Genomic DNA, 20,897 nt, shown 5'->3' with positions numbered 1-20,897 from the left:
TGAGATGGATTCTCCACATCAGCTGGGAGGACAGGTGTACTAACATCAGTGTCCTTGAAGTAGCCAAGAGAATCGGCATTGAGGCCATGGTCATCCAAAACCAACTCCGCTAAGCCGGCCACATGCTTCGAGTGTCAGAGTCCCGACTGCCAAAACAAATCTTCTTCACCCAGCTCAAGAAAGACTCCCGAACATGGGGCGAAATTCTCTGCAGACCGTCGTAACGCCGATTTCCGGCGAGCAAAATTGGAGTAGATGACTCCGGCGTGGGGGCCTTCTTTTAGGCGGCGATTCTCCGTTCCCGGAGGGGCCAACAGCTGACTGACGCGATACGCGTCAGTTTCACCAGCTGCGGAAGTGGTGAGACCCGGCGTTTTTTGGAGGAGGAGGAGGAGCGAGACTGACCTGGCGTTTGGGGGGGGGGGGGGGAGGAGAGAGACAGACCCGGCATTTGGGGGGGGGGTTCCGGCATTTGGGGGGGGGGGGGTTCCGGCATCGGGGGGGGGGGGGGGGGGGGGGTTGCGGCATTTGGGGGGGGGGGTTGCGGCATTTGGGGGGGGGGGGGTTACGGCATTTGGAGGGGGGGGTTGCAGCATCGGGGGGGGGGGGTTGCAGCATCGGGGGGGGGGGGGTTGCAGCATCGGGGGGGGGTTGCAGCATCGGGGGGGGTTGCGGCATCGGGGGGGGGGGTTTGGGGGCAGCGCCGTGCAGAGAGGGGGGGCGACGGATGCCCGGGGCCAACGCACCGTCGCCCCCCCCCCTCTGTACGCCGCTGCCCCCTACCCCAACCACCCCCCCACCCCTACCCCCCTCCCCACCACCCCTACCCCCCTCCAACGCCGCCCCCCCATCTCTCGCAACGCCGCAACCCCCCCCCCTCAACGCCGGTACCCACACCCCGTCCCCCTCCCTCTGAAGGCCGGTACCCACACACCCCCCTCCTCCTCCCCCCCTTCCTTCCTCCTCCCCCCCTTCTTCCTCCGTCCCCCCTCCTTCCTCCTCCCCCCCTTCCTTCCTCCGTTAGTGGGGGGGGCGGGGGGGTGGGGTAGGGGCAGCTGCGTGCAGAGGGGGGGCGACGTTGCGTTGGCCCCGGGCATCCGTCGCACCCCTCCTCTGCACGCCGCTGCCCCTACCCCAACCCCCCCCTCACCACCCCTACCCCCTTCACCACCCCTACCCCCTCCACCACCCCTACCCCCTCCAACGCTGCACCCCCCCCACCCCCCACTAACGCCGCACCGCACCCCCCCACTAACGGAGGAAGGAAGGGGGGGAGGAAGGAAGGGGGGGAGGAAGGAAGGGGGGGAGGAAGGAAGGGGGGGGAGGAAGGAAGGGGGGAGGAGGGAGGAAGGAAGGGGGGAGGAGGAAGGAAGGGGGGAGGAGGAAGGAAGGGGGAGGAGGAAGGAAGGGGGAGGAGGAAGGAAGGGGGAGGAGGAAGGAAGGGGGGGAGGAGGAAGGAAGGGGGGGAGGAGGAAGGAAGGGGGGGAGGAGGAAGGAAGGGGGGGAGGAGGAAGGAAGGGGGGGAGGAGGAAGGAAGGGGGGGAGGAGGAAGGAAGGGGGGGAGGAGGGAGGAAGGAAGGGGGGGAGGAGGAAGGAAGGGGGGGAGGAGGAGAGAGGGGGGGGTGTGTGGGTACCGGCCTTCAGAGGGAGGGGGACGGGGTGTGGGTACCGGCGTTGAGGGGGGGGGACCCGGCGTTGAGGGTGGGGGGACCCGGCGTTGAGGGGGGGGACCCGGCGTTGAGGGGGGGGGACCCGGCGTTGAGGGGGGGGGGACCCGGCGTTGAGAGGGGGGGGGAACCCCGGCATTGAGGGGGGGGGGGGGTTGCGGCGTTGCGAGAGATGGGGGGCGGCGTTGGAGGGGGGTAGGGGTGGTGGGGAGGGGGGTAGGGGTGGTGGGGAGGGGGGTAGGGGTGGTGGGGAGGGGGGTAGGGGTGGTGGGGAGGGGGGTAGGGGTGGTGGGGAGGGGGGTAGGGGTGGTGGGGAGGGGGGTAGGGGTGGTGGGGAGGGGGGGGTAGGGGTGGTGGGGAGGGGGGTAGGGGTGGTGGGGAGGGGGGGTAGGGGTGGTGGGGGGGGGGGGTAGGGGTGGGGGGGAGGGGGGTAGGGGAGGGGGGTAGGGGAGGGGGGTAGGGGAGGGGGGTAGGGGTGGTGGGGAGGGGGGTAGGGGAGGGGGGTAGGGGAGGGGGGGAGGGGTGGTGGGGAGGGGGGTAGGGGTGGTGGTGGGGAGGGTGGTGGGGAGGGTGGTGGGGAGTGTGGTGGGGAGGAGGGTAGGGGTGGTGGGGAGGGGGGGTAGGGGTAGTGGGGAGGGGGGTAAGGGTGGTGGGGAGGGGGGTAGGGGTGGTGGGGAGGGGGGTAGGGGTGGTGGGGAGGGGGGTAGGGGTGATGGGGAGGGTGATGGGGGGGGTGATGGGGAGGGGGGTGGGGAGGGGGGTGGGGAGGGGGTGGGGAGGGGGGTGGGGAGGGGGTGGGGAGGGGGGTGGGGAGGGGGTGGGGAGGGGGGTGGGGAGGGGGTGGGGAGGGGGTGGGGAGGGGGGAGGGGGGTGTGGAGGGGGAGGGGGGAGGGGGGAGGGGAGGGGGAGGGGGGTGGGGTGGGGAGGGGGAGGGGGGTGGGGAGGGGGAGGGGGGTGGGGAGGGGGAGGGGGGAGGGGAGGGGGGTGGGGAGGGGGGTGGGGAGGGGGGAGGGGGGTGGGGAGGGGGGTAGGGGCGTGGAGGGAGGTAGGGGTGGTGGGAGGGAGGTAGGGGTGGTGGGGGGGTGGTTGGGGTAGGGTGCAGCGGCGTACAGAGGAGGGGGGCGACGGTGCGTTGGCCCCGGGCATCCGACGCCCCCCCCCTCTCTGCACACCGCTGCCCCCAAACCCCCCCCCCCCCCGATGCCACAACCCCCCCCCCCCCCGATGCTAGGGGGCAGCGGCGTACAGAGGGGGGGGGGGGCGACGGTGCGTTGGCCCCGGGCATCCGTCGCCCCCCCTCTCTGCAAACCGCTGCCCCCCCTCTCTGCACACCGCTGCCCCCCAAAACCCCCCCCGATGCCGCAACCCCCCCCGATGCCGCACCCCCCCCGATGCCGCAAACCCTCCCCGATGCCGCAACCCCCCCCCCGATGCCGCAACCCACCCCCCGACGCCGCAACCCACCCCCCGACGCCGCAACCCACCCCCCGACGCCGCAACCCACCCCCCCGACGCCGCAACCCACCCCCCCGACGCCGCAACCCACCCCCCCGACGCCGCAACCCACCCCCCCCGACGCCGCAACCCACCCCCCCCGATGCCGCAACCCACCCCCCCCCGATGCCGCAACCCCCCCCCCCCCCGATGCCGCAACCCACCCCCCCCGATGCCGCAACCCACCCCCCCGATGCCGCAACCCACCCCCCCCGATGCCGCAACCCACCCCCCCCGATGCCGCAACCCACCCCCCCCCCCCGATTGCCGCACCCCACCCCCCCCCCCGATGCCGCAACCCACCCCCCGACACTGAACGGCGTCAACCATCATCAATGGTTGACGCCGTTTTAAAGCAACTGTGATTTTCGCCGACGTGACCCGTGGCCACGTCGGCGGGACTTCGGCCCATCCGGGCCGGAGATTTGTGGAAACTAAAAAAAAATTAAATCCCGCCGGCGCTAGCTGTTTTCAGAGGCTGCCGGCGGGATTTGCACAGCGCCGGTTTTTGGTCGGTCAGAGATTTAAAAACCCTGCGGGAGCGGGATTAACGCCGCTGCTGGCCGATTCTCCGACCCTGCGTGGGGTCGGAGAATTTCGCCCATGAGAAGAACAAAGGAAGCTTTTCAAGACAGCCTGAAGGTTTACCTCAAGAAATGTAAAATAGAGATAAATGCCTGGAGGCCCTTGCTCAAAGGAGACCTCCTTGGAGGGACCTCCTGATGGAAGAGATACAATTCTTCGAGGACACCAGATGGCAAGAGGAGGCCCGGAAAAGAAGCCCGAGAAAGGAATTCCAGTGATCTAGAGTCTAAGGACCGGTCCCGCCTTCCAGGAACACCTGCCAAGTGTGCAGTCGAAGATGCAACTCTAGGATCGGACTCATCAGCCATGCAAGAACCCACAGAACCCATGGCCAATAACATGGAGTTCCTTAGGTGGACATTCATACTTGTTAGTGAGTGATCGCCGAAAAAGAAACAAAATGGCATGAGAAATTGGGCTTAGTAGCCCATGTGTTCTGGGCATTGCAAGTACCATTAAGGATCCAAAATAGCATCCACATAGATGTGCACATAGCATGCCGCATGCTATTTTGATAAAAATCTATGATCTGAAACCGATAGTGAGAAGTCTTACAACACCAGGTTAAAGTCCAACAGGTTTGTTTCAAACATTAGCTTTCGGAGCACTGCTCCTTCCTCAGGTGAATGAAGAGGTATGTTCCAGGAACATATATATAGACAAATTCAAAGATGCCAGACAATGCTTAGAATGCGAGCATTTGCAGGTGATTAAGTCTTTACAGATCCAGAGATAGGAGTAACCCCAGCCAGGCTTGAAACAATTCACACCTCTTTAGCCTGGGGTTACCCCTATCTCTGGATCTGTAAAGATTTAATTACCTGCTAATGCTCGCATTCTAAGCAGTGTTTGGCATCTTTGAATTTGTCTGTATATATGTTTCTGGAACATACCTCTTCATTCATCTGAGGAAGGAGCAGTGCTCCAAAAGCTTGTGTTTGAAACAAACCTGTTGGACTTTAACCTGGTGTTGCAAGACTTCTCACTGTGCTCACCCCAGTCCAACGCCGGCATCTCCACATCACTGAAACAGATAGATTATAGATTTGATCAGCATACAACACTGATTTGATGTTAATACTTCAATTTTGAACTCCATGCTCCAGACAGTGGCCAGTCCGTATGTACCCTCCGTATACACAGGATCTGCTCAGACGAGGAGGAGCGTAACAGACACCTACAGATGCTGAAAGATGCTCTCGTACGAACGGGATATGGCGCTCGACTCATCGATCGACAGTTCCAACGCGCCACAGCAAAAAACCGCACCGACCTCCTCGGAAGACACACACGGGACACCACTGACAGAGTACCCTTCGTCGTCCAGTACTTTCCTGGGGCGGAGAAACTACGACATCTTCTTCGCAGCCTTCAACACATCATCAATGAAGATGAACATCTTGCCAAGGTTATCCCCACACCCCCACTACTGGCCTTCAAACAACCGCGCAACCTCAAACAAACCATTGTTTGCAGCAAATTACCCAGCCTTCAGAACAGCGACCACGACACCACACAACCCTGCCAGGGCAATCTCTGCAAGACATGCCAGATCATCGACTCGGATACCACCATTACACGTGGTAACACCACCCACCAGGTACGCGGCACATACTCGTGCGACTCAACCAATGTAGTCTACCTCTTAAGTTGCAGGAAAGGATGTCCCGAAGTGTGGTACATTGGCGAGACCATGCAGACACTGCGACAACGAATGAACGGCCATCGTGCGACAATCACCAGGCAGGAATGTTCCCTTCCAGTCGGGGAACACTTCAGCAGTCAAGGGCATTCAGCCTCTGATCTCCGGGTAAGCGTTCTCCAAGGCGGTCTTCAGGACACGCGACAACGCAGAATTGCCGAGCAAAAACTTATAGCTAAGTTCCGCACGCATGAGTGCGGCCTCAACAGGGATCTTGGATTCATGTCGTATTACATCCACCCCCCACCATCAGGCCTGGACTTGCAAAATCCTACCAACTGTTCGGGCTTGAGACAATTTACACCTCTTTAACCTGTGATTATCCCTCTCCCTGGATCTGTAATGATTTGATTACCTGCAAATGCTCGCATTCCAAGCATTGTCCAGCATCTCTGACTTTGTCCATATAAATGTTTCTGGAACATACCTCGCCATTCACCTGAAGAAGGAGCAGTGCTCCGAAAGCTCGTGTTTGAATCAAACCTGTTGGACTTTAACCTGGTGTTGTAAGACTTCATACTGTGCTCACCCCAGTCCAACGCCGGCATCTCCACATCTTGATCATTTTAAAGGCTGATGTTTGACCATACTTACCGTACAGAATGTTCTGAAGGCATCGACAATTGGCCTGTATCCAGTGCAACGGCAAAGGTTTCCTGCAAGGGACGGGTGAAATTCAAGAACAGAACTGAGACAGAAATAGAAATAAACTGATGGTCACAGTATCTTAGAGCATTTAGGAAAGCAGGTAGGGAAAATAAGGGGATTGGTCAACTCCAGGGACCAATGGTACAGAAAGACAGGCAGAATCAAGGCAGTTTCTGCACATGTCCTACCTTCCACCAAGTCCTGATCATGCATTACCCCTGTGCTCGCTGACCTGCTGTGACTCAAGCCTCAATTTTAAATTTCACAACATTGCAATCAAATGCCTCCCCAGCCATGTCCTTCCCCAACCTCCACCAATCCTACAACTTCTGACACCTGTGTATTCCTCCAACTCTGGTGCTAGAGCATTCCCACCTAATTGCTCCACCAGGAAGGTGGTGGCTTGAGTATCCCAGGCCCCAAGATCTGAAATTCCTTACCTAACCATCTTCCCTCTGTACCTTGCCCTCCTTTCAGGCGTTCCAAAAAACATACCTTTGACCAAGGACTTGAAGACAAACATTTGGGCTGACACTGCAGTGCGGTACGAAGGGAGAGGCACTGTCAGAGGTATTGCCTTTCAGGTGAGGGGTTAAACATTTCACCATTGCAAGTTTGATTAAATAACCCCATGGCATTATTCGGAAGAAGGGCAGAGAAGCACGGTAGCACAGTGGTTAGCACAATTGCTTCACAGCTCCAGGGTCCCAGGTTCGATTCCCGGCTTGGGTCACTGTCTGTGTGGAGTCTGCATGTTCTCCTTGTGTCTGCGTGGGTTTCCTCCGGGTGCTCCGGATTCCTCCCACAGTCCAAAGGTGTGCAGGTTAGGTGGATTGGCTGTGCTAAATTCACTTAGTGTCAAGAAAGGTAAGGTGGGGATAGGGGTGGAGGTGTGGGGTTAGGGTGGAGGTATGGGCTTAGGCTCTTTCCAAGGGCCGGTGCAGACTCGATGGGTCGAATGGCCTCCTGTACTGTAGATTCTATGATTATCCATGATTTTGTATCCCAGAGTCTTGGCCATACGTATACCTCCATCAACATCACAAAACAGATCTTCTGGTCACTATCACATTGGCGTTAGTTAGCTCAGTGGACTGGACAGTGGTTTGTGATGTGGGGCATTGCCAACAGCATTGGTTCAATTTCTGTACCAGCTTTCTCAACCTTGCCCCTTGCCTGAGGTGTGGTGACCCTCAGGTTAATTCGCCACCAGCCAGCTTTTAAAGAGGAGAGCATCCTCTGGGACTGTGATGACATTTATTATTGCTGTGGGACCTTGCTATCCACAGATTAGCTGCTTCATTTCCTACATTAGAAAAGTGATTACATTTCAAAAGTACTTTAATAGCTGTAAATGTTTTGAGGTACCAGTGGTTGTATATAAATGCAAGTATTCTTACTTTGCTATCCTAGTATTTCATTGTGTGGCTTGGTGTCAATTTTTGTTTGATGACGTTTCTGGGAAATGCCTTTGGATAGTTTACAATGTTAAAGTCACTGCATAAACGCAAAATCTTGTTGTTGGCATGTTCCATCTTTTCTAATTTAAAACAGACTGAGGTATATTCGACAGCATTAATATTTAGGTTTGTCAGAGCACTGGGAATAAGTGAATGAATTTGCAAAATTCACTGACTTGTAACTGAATCAATTACCACCCAGGTCACCAAAATGACTTTTGAATCTGCAATCTCGGCGACTATCCAACCAGTCCCAAGGCAGAACTTCACCCTTGAAAACAGCTCAAGTTAATGTGGCTGTACCAGATGTTATTTCTGGAACTGGGACGGGATCATGTTGGAAATGGGCAGAGATATGAGTTTCTTACCCGCGAGGGTCTGCTGTAACTGTGCCGTGCTGGGGGATGGATTGTTCCTAAGCAAGGTGTACATGGACATCACCATTCCTGGGGTGCAGAAGCCACACTGGGAGCCATGGGCCTTGGCAATGCGCTCCTGGTCAAAGAGGAAGAGGGGAGAGATGGAGAGCGAGAGAGAGAGAAAGATAATGAACAAATTGCTTAACCCTTTATTTGTGACATTTGACAATGATGAAATACATTTTAACTTGCCTATCCCAGCAGTATACATTTGTATTGCCAATTAGTTACATCCTGATATCAGCTGATGCAAGTTGTTAGCAGTGGGATTAAAAATCGGATAACTTCTGTAAAGCTCGGGTGATGTGTCTGAATGCCTGTCGAGCCAGCGACTCACTTTGTCATAACTTGTCGATGTCAAAGCAGTAACCAGCTCCTGGAAACGTTCTACAATGCTGTGCTCCTGATTTTAACACACAAGACCAATCGCTCGCAACCCTCAAAAAATCCAGCACAGTCCCCAAAAGATCACATGGCTTATAACTCCTAATCATTCATTATTTTTGCATCATTTGAGAAAGAATTGAAATTGGAAAAGAATATTTGACCTGATCTTTCCCCAGGACTCCTCCCTGCTGCACACAAGTCACTTCTCAGTATTCATTTCAGGACAAGCTTGGGACTTAATAATAATTGTTATAACCTGCCTGCTTACCATTGGCTGGGGACTAAGAACAATCCCACAATCCTATGGGCGTATGAGCTTCCCCAATGAGGGGGGCGGAGAAAAAATTAGCAGACTCCCTGCATAAATAGAGCTGGCCAGTTTGGAACCAGGGAGAGAGGAGTTGGCAGCAAGAGAAGTTGTTGCTGCTGTTGTATATATATATATATATATATATATATATATATGTTAATTTGTAAATAAATGTTTTTCTTTGTATCCTGAAAACTTGTGCTGGATTCTTCGTGGCCCTCACTAAACTGGCGACGAGGGTTAAAGTGAATAGCTGTCTACACTGCTGAAGCCACCTCCCTGGGGTTTTGTTGGACACAGGTTGGAAGTTGTTTTCTATTACACCATGCCTCTGTATGGACGTTTGGATGTTTTTGATGCTGCGCTGGAAAGCTGGAACCAGTACGCACAAAGGATGCGTTACTATTTCCGGGCAAACAACATAATCGAAAACGAGCGCCAGGTGGTCATATTGCTCACCCCCTGTGGCCCGCATACGTTTGAGGTGATTAGGAGCCTTGCGTACCCAGCTGCGCTGGATACCAAAACGTTTGATGAACTTGTGAACTTAGTGGGGCAACATTTTCACCCAACCCCATCCACGATAGTCCAATGTTACTGGTTTAGTACCGCTGAAAGGACCCCAGGAGAATCCCTTGCCGACTTTCTATCCAGGCTACGTAGGATTGCGGAGTGCTGTGACTATGGTGAGACCTTGTCAGAAACGTTACGTGACCGTTTGTTTGGTTTGTGGTATTAACAATGCGGCCATCCAGAGAAAGTTGTTAGCCGAGCCAACATTGACTTTTCAACAGGCCATTCAAATAGTATTGTCCCGAGAGAGCGCAGAACGAGGAGTGCAGGAGGTACAGGGAATGGAGGTGCATGCCTTGGGGTGCAACCCCATCCGTCCGAAAGCATCCCCCCGCACCCCTGCGGTACCTTGGGCAAGGCGACGTCCAGATCGATGCCAGTGGCTGCCAGATATTCCTCCCTGAAGGGAGCCTTCTCCAGAACCAATGGATGAGCAGCCATGTCCGTGTCAGACTTGTAGGCGCCGACCCCGTTGCGGACACCGGTCCTGGGGGCGCCAGAGGGGCTGTCGTTCCGACCGAAACTGGGGCCAGCCCAGGGGCCGTACCTTTAATTTGGATGAACCTGCGGTGACTACTCCAGAGGACGTGGAGACGGAGGATGACTGCCTGCAGCTGCATTGTGTGGCAGCTCCCTGTGTGGCCCCCATTAAAGTGACAGTACGGGTAATGGTTACCCACTTGAGATGGAGTTGGACACTGGCGCAGTGGTCCCCATGATCGCCCAGGGGACATTCGACCGCATCAAGCAGGGTATACAGACCCTTACATTAACCGACACACAGGCCAGGTTGGCCACCTATATGGGGGAACCATTGGACATTGCAGGAACTACGATGACCCCTGTTGTTTATGGATGCCAGGAGGGATGTTTCCCACTTATCGTGGTGCGCGGCTGTTGGTCGGGGCTGGGTGCGCCATTTGCGATTGCAGTGGCAGCACATCCTCCAAACAGTTTCTGGAGGGTTGACTGAGGTGCTGGGACGATACCCAGATGTATTCCAGCCCGGTTTGGGGAAAATAAAAGGGACTGTAGCCCGTATCCAAGTCGAATCAGGAGCCACACTGCGCTATTTCCGGGCGAGCCCGGTGCCTTGCTTCTTGCTCGAGAAGGTAGAAGGGGAGCTCACTCGTTTGGAGACTTTGGGTATCATCAGGCTCGTCCGTTTCGCTGACTGGGCAGCACCAGTTGTACCTGTAATGAAGCCAGATGCCACAGTTCGCTTGTGCGGTGACTATAAACTTACAGTGAATACGGCTTCCTGACTCGACCGATACCCAATGCCTCGCATAGAGGATCTCTACGCGAAACTTGCAGGCGGATTCTTGTTCACAAAATTAGATATGAGTCACGCCTACCTGCAGTTGGAGCTGGACCCTGCCTCCCGGCCATATGTAACGCTTAATACACACCGGGGCCTGTATAAATATACACGTTTGCCCTTTGGAGTATCCTCTGACTGCGCTATTTTTCAACGCGTTATGGAGGGCATATTGAGAGGTTTACCGCGTGTTGCTGTTTACTTGGATGACGTTTTGATCACAGTGATGTCAGAGCAGGAACATTTAGAAAATTTGGAGGCTGTCCTTAGACGCTTTTCGGAGGCTGGAGTCCGTTTACGTCGCACAAAGTCCGTTTTTCAGGCGAAGGAAGTAGTCTACCTGGGTTATCGGGTGGACCGCGAAGGTTTGCACCCCGTCGCAGAGAAGGTGTACGCGATTCAACGGCCCCCCGCCCCGACTGACACTTTGCGTTTCCGTTCGTTTCTCGGCCTCATAAACTATTACGGAAAGTTCCTCCCCAATCTGGCAACTACGCTGGCCCCGTTGCACCTTCTGCTAAAAAAGAATCACACCTGGGTTTGGGGTCAGCCGCAAGAAACCGCTTTCCGGCGGGTAAAACAACAATTGTCGTCGTCTCGGTTACTAACCCACTATGATCCTGGAAAACCTTTGCTTGTCACATGTGATACATCCCCATATGGTATTGGGGCCGTCCTGTCCCACAACATGGAGAACGGGGCCAAGCGGCCGATAGCTTTCGCCTCCCGCACATTGCAGCGGAAAAAAAGTACGCGCAGATCGAGAAGGAGGGCCTGGCAGTGGTCTTTGCGGTGAAACGTTTCCACCAGTACGTATATGGCCGCTGTGGTGATATGATTTGCATAGCTGTCTGCCATTGGGGCAAAACACCGGCTTACCATTGGCCCTCGTTGGTCATGTGCCTCTCGACCGATTGGTTGAGACCAGTCATGTGACAGCTCTCAGACTGGTCGAGAGGCTGAGTTAACCACGCCTCCTTACCGAGGTATAAATAGTCGAAACGCCCGGCGGTCGTCCATTTTATTGTAGACAACCGCAGGGCTAAGTTCTAGCTATTAAAGCCTAACTTTTGTAAAGCAACTCATCTCTCGTGCAATTGATGGCTCATCAGCCGCCACTTCACTATCGTGACTGATCATAAGCCTCTGCTGGGACTTTTCAGAGAGGATAAGCCGATACCGCCCATTGCTTCTGCACGGATCCAGCGCTGGGCTTTGTTGCTCGCTGCATACGAGTATTCTCTGGAGCACAAACCAGGAACCCAGATAGGGAATGCCGACGCACTGAGCAGATTGCCTTTATCGACCGGCCCCATGTCGACCCCCACGACCGGTCAGGTGGTCGCAACCCTAAATTTTATGGACACCTTGACTGTCACGGCATCACAGATCCGAGTGGACCAGACGGAGCCAGTCCTGTCAAAGGTTCGGCACATAGTCCTGTATGGAGGGCAGCATAGACAGCTCCCAGGCGAGTTGCGGGCATTTTCCTCCGAGCTGTCCGAATTCAGCGTGGAAGATGGCATCCTTTTGTGGGGTACGCGTGTGATTGTCCCGGAAAAAGGACAAGAGCTGACACTTGCACAATGGGCATCCAGGTGTGACCAAAATGAATGGCCCGGAGTTATGTCTGGTGGCCAGGCCTCGACACCAACATTGAGAAGGTGGCCCAAAACTGCTCCATTTGCCAGGAGCATCAGAAGCTTCCGCCGGCCGCGCCCCTACATCACTGGGAATGGCCAGGGCAGCCTTGGGCGCGCTTGCATGCAGATTTCGCCGGCCCTTTTCAAGGATCCATGTTCCTGCTATTAATCGAAGCCCAGTCTAAATGGCTAGAGGTGCATAAAATGGGAGGCAGAATGTCCTGCGTAACAATCGACAAGATGCGTTTGTCTTTCAATATGCATGGCCTCCCCGAGGTGCTGATCACGGACAATGGCACTCCGTTCACAAGTGAGGAGTTTGCAAGGTTCATGAAGATGAACGGCATACGCCATATCCGCACTGCCCCTTACCACCCGGCTTCAAATGGGTTGGCGGAGCGCGCAGTGCAGACATTCAAACGAGGCCTAAAGAAGCATTCTTCCGGGTCGATGGACACGAGACTGGCTCGTTTTTTGTTTTCATATAGGACCACCCCCCCATGCGGTGACTGGGGTAGCTCCCGCAGAACTCCTAATGGGCCGGAGACTTCACACCCGCCTTAGCATGGTTTTCCCAGACATTGGCGCAAAAGTACGCCGCACACAAGAACAGCAGGGACATGGTTTTTCTCGGCATCGGCCGATTCGGCAGTTTACGCCCGGTGACCAAGTGTTCTTTCGGAATTTTGCCTGTGGTGCCCAGTGGGTCCCTGGCGTAATCTTTCACCAAACGGGCCCTATCATTTACCAGGTACATGCCCAGGGGTGTCTCCAGCGCAAAGATGTAGACCATGTTTGGTCCAGAAGACTATCCCTGCCAAAGATTGCCCGCCCCAGGAGCTCATTCCTTCAGCCGCAAAGACCAGACACAATGGAAAGTATTCCTCACAATCTTCCTCTGGTGCCTCACTCAAAGCCTGCGCAGGTCGTGACAGAACCGTGTGGAGATAAAGACGCCGAGATGACGGAGGCAGCAGACTCTGACTCCGAGATGGAGACCAAGACACCTCAGAGGGGGAATCCTCAGGCTTTTTTCGGTCTTTTCCCCGCCCAAGAGGCAAAGTATTTGAGAGCCAGAGGTGCAGGAGAGCCTGGAGAAAGTATGACTCCTCTGGTGTGGCTGGTGGTTGGATCCACGGACTGGGAGTGATGCAAGAAGGAAAGAGTTGCTGGAACAGGAGAGTCTTTGTGGCGTACCACTGGATAAGATGGTGGAGGGCAAGGGGGCTGCCCTGCCCACCCAGTGGTCAATGGAGCATTTAATAGACCTCCTCAATTAAAAGTTTCGGCAGCAGAGGAAAGACCTGTCCACGGAGGTGGAACCGATTAAGTTGAAGATCGAGAGAGTGGAGCAGAGGCTGGAGTCCCAGAGCCAGGCAATCCTGAAAGTGTAGGAGGTGGTGAGGGAACATGAGGAGCAGATAGCCTCATCCGTGGCCGAGGTGGGGGTGATGCGGGAGAACCAGAAGCGGCTGAGGGAGAAGGTGGAGGACCTGGAGAATTGCTCCATAAGACAAAACCTCAGGATTGTTGGGTGCCTGAATGCATTGAAGGTGTTAGTGTTAACTGGAGGCTGGTGTTAACATGACTAAGATGCTGGAGAAATTGATGGGGGTGGGGGGAGGTCTTTTTACCAGCCTGTGAAGGTTGACCGAGCGCACAGGGCGTTGATGAGGTGGCCACAGGTGGGCAAGCCGCCAGGGCAATGGTGGTGCAGTTGCACCACTTTCTGGACAAGGAGAAGATCCTTTGATGGGCGAGTCAGACCAGGAAATGTTCCGGGAAGGGAATGAGCTGCGGGTGTCCTAGGACCTGGGAGCAGAACTGGTAAAGAGAAAGGTCGGGTTTAACGGGGCAAAGGCTGTCCTCTTTAAAAAGGAGGTGAAGTTGTGTGAAGCAAAGGTGCTAAATACTGTAATACCTTGCTGTGCCTTGTTTGAGGCATTTTACAGAAGGCTATACGGGTCTGAGCCCCCAGCCGGGACGGGGGAGGATACGACCGGCTTTGAACGTGCTGGAGTTTCCCACAGTAAAGGAGGAGTTGGTTCAGGGACTGGGGGCACCAATTGGGCTGAGGGTGGTGATGGACAGTATGGCGGTGATGCAGACAGGGAAGGCCCCAGAACCGAATGGGAGTTTTAGAAAAGGTTTGGGGTGGACCTGAGGCCACTGTTGCTGAGGGCGCATAACGAAGCAAGGGAGAGGGGGATCGCTTCACCCTCTCACCTCCCCCTTCCCCCAACATTGCCGCAGGCTTCTATCACCCTGATATTAAAGAAGGATAAGGATCCACTGCAGTGTGGGTCGTACCGCCCAAAATTATTAATGTAGACGCCAAGCTGTTGCCGAAGGTGTTGGCCGAACCAATCGAGGACTGAGTCCTGGGGGTGATAGGCGCAGATCAGACGGGGAGGCAGTTGATGGCAAACGTGAGGAGGCTGCTTAATATAATCATGATGCCTTCAGAGATGCAGGAGGCTGAGGTAGTGGTGGCGGTGGAAGGGGAGAAGGTGTTTGATTGGGTGGAGTGCGAGTAACTGCTGGAGATTTTGGGGCAGTTCAAATTCAGACAGGGGCTTGTAGATTGGGTATGGTTGCTGTACAAGGCGGCGGTCACGGGTGTGCAGATGAACCACTTGGGTTTGGGGTATTTTGGGCTGTATTGTGGACAAGGCAGAGGTGCCCACTCTCCTTATTGTTCTACATCTTGGCAATAGAGCCATTGGCAATGGCACTTTGGGCATTGAGGGATTGGTGAGGGATTGAGCGGAGGGGGGGCATCGAGTAGAGGGTCTCATTGTATGCGGGCGACCTGTTGCTATATACCTCAGACCCATTGGGTAGTATCCGAGACATCTTGGGGATTTTAGAGGAATTTGGCCGGTTTCCAGTTGAATATGGGAAAGAACGAGGTGTTCACAATAGATGATTTGGTTATTCACAATTTACATAGATGATTTGGAGTTGGGGACAAAGTGCAATGTGTCCAAGTTTCCAGACGACACTAAGACGAGTGGTAAAGCAAAAAGTGCAGAGGATACCGGAAGTCTGCAGAGGGATTTGGATTGTTTAAGTGAATGGGCTAGGGTCTGGCAGATGGAATACAATGTTGACAAATGTGAGGTTATCCATTTTGGTCGGAATAACAGCAAATGGGATTATTATTTAAATGATAAAATATTTTAAAATGCCGCTGTGCAGAGAGACCTGGGTGTGCTAGTGCATGAGTCGCAAAAAGTTGGTTTACAGGTGCAACAGGTGATTAGAAAGGCAAATGGAGTTTTGTCATTCATTGTTAGAGGGATGGAGTTTAAGACTAGGGAGGTTATGCTGTAATTGTATAAGGTGTTAGTGAGGCCACATCTGGAGTATTGTGTTCAGTTTTGGTCTCCTTACCTGAGCAAGGACATACTGGCACTGGAGAATGTGCAGAGGAGATTCACTAGGTTAATCCCAGAGCTGAAGGGGTTGGATTATGAGGAGAGGTTGAGTAGACTGGGACTGTACTCTTTGGAATTTAGAAGGATGCGGGGGGATCTTTTAGAAACATAAAATTATGAAGGGAATAGTTAGGATAGATGCAGACAGGTTGTTTCCACTGGCGGGTGAAAGCAGAACTAGGGGGCATAGCCTCAAAATATGGGGAAGTAGATTTAGGACTGAGTTGAGGAGGAACTTCTTCACCCAAAGGGTTGTGAATCTATGCAATTCCTTGCCCAGTGAAGCAGTTGAGGCTCCTTCATTAAATGTTTTTAAGAGAGAGATAGATAGTTTTTTGAAGAATAAAGGGAATAAGGGTTATGGTGTTCGGGCCGGAAAGTGGAGCTGAGTTCAGAAAAGATCAGCCATGATCTCATTAAATGGCGGAGCAGGCTCGAGGGGCCAGATGGCCTACTCCTGCTCCTAGTTCTTATGTTCCCAATTGAGGCTAGAGGGCAGGAGAGGAGGTTAGGGGAATTGCTATTTTGGGGAGTGGGGTTTAGCTTTAGATATTTGGGTATCCAGGTAATGGGGGCTGCTGGCTTGGCTGGTGGAGCAGATAGAAATTGGATTTCGTGAGGTGGCATGTGCTGCCGTTGTCACTGGCGGGACGGGTGCAGACGGTGAAAATGACGATGCTGCCACAATTTCTGTTTGTGTTTCAGAACCTCTCAATCTTCGTGCCTAAGTAGGTTTTTAGGAAGGTCAATGCGCTGATTTCTGGGTTTGTGTGGGCAGGGAAGACCCCATGGGTTAGGAGGGCTTTGCTGGAACTGGGGCGAGGAGGGGGGAGGGGGCGGTGGCAATGGGGGGGGGGGGGGGGGAGGTCTGGTGCTGCTGAACATGATGAACTACTACTGGGCGCCGAATATCGCCGTGGTTAGGAAATGGGTCATTAGGAGGTGTCGGTGTGGGGTTGGATGGAGACGGCATCTTGAAGGGGAACATGTTTGAGGGGTTTGTTGTTGGGCGCCTCTGCCATTCTTGCCGGCCAGGCACTCTGTGAGCCCAGTGGTAATGTCGGCTCTGAGGATGTGGGGCAGTGGAGGTAGTATTTGGGATGGGAGGTTGCATCAGTGTGGGTACTGATCTGCGATAAACATACGTTTGCGCAGGGGTGTGGGTGAGCAACCTGCCAAAATTCCTGAGGCTGGAGAAGGTCAGGTTCATCCTGAAGGGGTCCGTGGATGGGTTCACTCAGAGGTGGAAGCCGGTTATCGATTCCTTTAAGGAGGTTTGAGGGGTCAGTGGGAGGTGGGGGGGGGGGGGGGGGGCAAGGTTGTGGGTTGTTTATAATGTGGTTTGGTTGTTCTGTTTTTGTTTGTTGTATGAAAATGCCTTGAATATAATATTCAAAAAATATATATTTAGTGCTGGAAAAACCCAGCAGAAAATAAGTCATACTGTATTCAACTCAAAACATGAACTCGGAGTTCCCCTATCGGAGACTAACCGTGGTCGTGGGCAGTGCCTTTCCCGTTGGCCAGGATGGCGGGATCTTGTGTCAGATTCTGTGCTCGAAACCTCATTGATTATGCACAGGTGAGTTCACCTCTGAGTCACGTGGCTGGTAAGCAGATGATTCCTCTGCCCGCCGTCAGCTAACAAGCTCAAAGGTCCTGACACCATATTTCAATAACAGTCCAGCACACTTCTATACTCTCTCTCACCAACCTGTCTTCACCAGACCGCTTATCAGGGTGTCAGCGACCCTGAGGAAAAAGACTCGCAGCCTCAACGGGAAGTCTGTTCCTTGATTCAACCCCTTCCACCAAAACCCATCACTGCTTCAAATGGATCTCTACCTCTGAATGACCTCTTCATTCATCACCTTCTGGTCAATAATGTGGTATCTCTTTGACCCCGCGCCTGTTTAGGGCGGCACGGTGTCACAATGGTTAGCACTGTTGCTTCACTGCACTCGGGAACTGGGTGCAATTCCTGCTTGGGTCACTGTCTGTGCGGAGTCTTCACGTTCTTCCCGTATCTGCGTAGGTTCCCTCCGGTGCTCCGGTTTCCTCCCACAAGTCTCGAAAGACGTGCTAGTTAGATGAATTGGACATTCTTAATTCTCCCTCAGTGTACCCGAACAGGCGCCGGGGTGTGGTGACTGGGGATTTTCACAGTAACTTCATTACAGTGTTAATATAAGCCTACTTGTGACACTGATCAAGATTATTGTTATAGCTTTTCATGCAGCCTTGTCAGGATCCAGCTTCACTCCCCTCAGTCTTCCCTCCATTGTTCATCGTTCTCATCCACCTCCTTGCCCCTCTGCCTGCCACTGTGCTCCCTCACTCTATCTCCCATCCAGCCCTTGTATGGCCCTCCTTCCACATTGCCCATTCCCTCTTCTTTGCCAGACTTTATGCTCTCGGAATGTACTTAGCCCATAGGTGAAGCATCTTTTTAGGCTGAATTTTTGCCCCTGCCCTCTGCTGGGGGTGCTGGACCACACGCAGCTGTGCAACCCTGCTTCAGGCTGGGACATTGTGGGTGATTTTCTGTCTGCATTGCGCCTGGCAAAATCCTGCTTTGTAGGAAAAATTGCGGGAAAGCCTTGAAACAGGATTTGTGCCCAGCGCCAAACAGTGCACAATGTTCCTAGTCCCTCCCAGCAGACGCAATCTTGTTCACACCTTCTCTCAGCGAGGACCAGATTAACACATAAAAATTAAATTTAAACATTCAGAATCGGCCTTCAGCCAAATTCCCCCGCTCATGCAAAGGCTCCCACCCATCGGCACAATGTGAAGCCTGCACAAATTACTACTGGTCTCCACAAATGGGGGCCAGACGTGATGATCAGGCCGGGGGGGGAGGGGGGGGGGGGGGTTGGTGTGAGTCGGCAATGAATCTGGTCTGATTGGAATCTCCTCATCTATAGGAGTGGGAACAATAGTGTTGTGGCTGTATTACTGAACCAGTAATTCGGGGAAAGGGAGTTCAGATCCCACTATGATGTATTTTAGTCAGATCCCACTATAATACTTCAAGAAAATGAATTCAACAAAAGTGACTAAAACTGTGCTGTTAGAAACACGCCCTCTGGGGAAGGAAACATACCACCTTTATGTGCCTCCATTCCCACATCAATGAAGTTGACTCGTCTCTGCCCTGTGAAACATCCAGTAAACCATTCAGTGCTATTAATGCCCCCCACAACCCCAGTCCATACTCACCTGCACTGGGTGAATGCTGGTTCTGGTGCTGCCGATCCCCTCCACCGTGGTCACTGCAGCACCGTGCAGCATGCAGAGAGGAGTCAGACAGGCATTAACAGAGAAATGGCTTTCAGTTGCAGTAAAGGATAACAGCAGCAGCAGTAACATCTCTCAGCTCACAAAGGTAATTCAGTCGTCAAAGGAAATTTAGTGCGCAGGTTCTGAAGTGTAGCCCTTGTTGTGTAACTCCTCCCTGCAGCATTCTCTTTCTGTCCATCTCCAGCGCTCACTCAACTGTCCCCTCAACCTATGTGACCACTGCACTGGCTGTCTGGACAGGTGGAAGCACCAGAAAGAACTGACCTGGGACCCAAATCAAGAATTTACAAGTGGCTGTCAATTACCAGAGGAATTATCAACATCTCTCCCTCTCACTCTCTTTATCTCTCTCATTCTCTTTCGCTATGGGTCGAGCACAGTCTTTGCCTCTCTTCATCTCGGTCTCTCAGTCTCTGCCTCGCTCATTTTCTGTCTTCCTGTCTCTCCCCTCTCTCTCCTTGTGCCTATTGCGCTCTCATTGTTTTCTTCTCTACTTCGAGAGCTATGTAATCTTTCTTTCTGGATCTTGGCCTCTGTGTCTAATTTTCTGTCTATTTGTTTCTGTTTTTCTGGGCGCGATTCAGCGGACAAAGGTTAACGTCGCTTTTGGGCGAGTTTGGTGGGGTGTTTCGCATTGGCGAGATCGTGGCCCGTATTCAATAGCACGGAGTGCCAATAATGAGCCCTCACTTGAATCTCGCCATTCTTGGCTCTATCGCCGTCTGATTCACCTGACTAACACCTCAGCTGCTTGCTGCTCACAAGGGGGAGCTATTTTTAAACACTCCCTCACCACTCGCTCCCAGTCAACACACAAGCTGTGCACCATGCAGATTTGCTCTTTGCTTTGGCAAAATCAACCTGATCAGTCTTCTCGTGGTGTCGATGAGAATCGGGCACCCTGTTCCCCCGAGAGGGTCGGAGAGCTAGTACCCAGGTCAGCAATGCTGCCTGGGAGCCAGTGGCAGCTGTCGTGAGTGTGGGCAGCATGACCAGGAGGACCACCGTCCAATATCAGAAGAAGGCAAATGGCCTCCAATGAGCTGCAAGAGTAAGTTACCACCTCTCTCCTAGCATCACTTCCACTTGCCACCCCTCAAATTCCGAACCCTCCCCTTTCCCCCACAATCGACTGACTGACACTTTGCACCAACCCCATATCCGGTCTTCAAACTTGTTCCTCAGCATCCCCTGGCAGCCAACAGCACAACCTCTTCATGTATCAGTGTGACTGCATATGCCACCTGTTATCGACCCCCTTGACTCATCAAGCCTGTAGCTCACAGTGTGTTTATCCCCACAGGGCAAGATAGCCCATGAGAAATGGGAAAGGGTAATGACAGGGGGAGGGGTCCCAGAGATCCGAGTCCTCATCCCAACGAAGAATACATACTGAAAATCCTGGGCTTGTCTGAGGAGAGAGCAGTCGCCAACAGCGAGATTGGCCTGTGCCAGAGGTGAGGATCCACTGCCCCTTCACCTGCGGCCTCATCCTCTCTTTCGGAGGCTTGTTGTCGGAGCTCCCGGGCTGTCTGCGTCGCCAGCAGCTTGTCCGTATTCGCCTTCAGTGAGTCCAGCAGCTCCATTTTTAGCTCCTGAAAACAGCGCTGGAGAGTCTCCTGCTGCATCTGCGCCCACTGCCTCCATTCCTCGAGGCCTCCGCCGGCCGCCATCTTGATTTTCTTCCCCCGCTTTTTCTTAGGCGCTGCCACCGCTATTTTGCTGGCCCCACTCCTGGTCAAGACCATAGACCACTGGGGATCTGCTGCAGACACCTTCCCACGTTGGGAACCATCGAGCAAGTACCGCTGGGGGCCCTTAAAAGAGCCCAAACGTCCGTTCCTGGTGGGAGCTGCCGAACGTGCGGCTTAGCTCCGCGTAGCCGCAACCGGAAGTCCAAACATGTTGGACTTTAACCTGGTGTTGTCAGACTTCTTACTGTGCT

General features: G+C 54.0%; 1 protein-coding gene across 2 annotated transcripts in view; it reads right to left on the bottom strand.

Moving 5' to 3' along the window:
* Nucleotides 1-20,897, bottom strand: part of LOC119958476 (aldehyde oxidase 1-like) — a 267,334-nt gene that overhangs the window by 206,596 nt on the left and 39,841 nt on the right. For both annotated transcript variants that reach the window (XM_038787024.1, XM_038787034.1), the window contains exons 4-6: nt 18,872-18,980; nt 7,925-8,051; nt 6,043-6,104 (exon numbers count right to left, since the gene is read on the bottom strand). In XM_038787024.1, coding sequence (XP_038642952.1) covers nt 6,043-6,104; nt 7,925-8,051; nt 18,872-18,980 — 298 coding nt within the window. The remainder of the gene's footprint in view (nt 1-6,042; nt 6,105-7,924; nt 8,052-18,871; nt 18,981-20,897) is intronic.

The sequence above is a fragment of the Scyliorhinus canicula genome, chromosome 2 (genome assembly GCF_902713615.1).
Source record: "Scyliorhinus canicula chromosome 2, sScyCan1.1, whole genome shotgun sequence".
Taxonomy (NCBI): Eukaryota; Metazoa; Chordata; class Chondrichthyes; order Carcharhiniformes; family Scyliorhinidae; genus Scyliorhinus; species Scyliorhinus canicula.
Note: the sequence above shows the minus strand (reverse complement) of the source record. Positions and strands in the feature narration are given on the sequence as shown.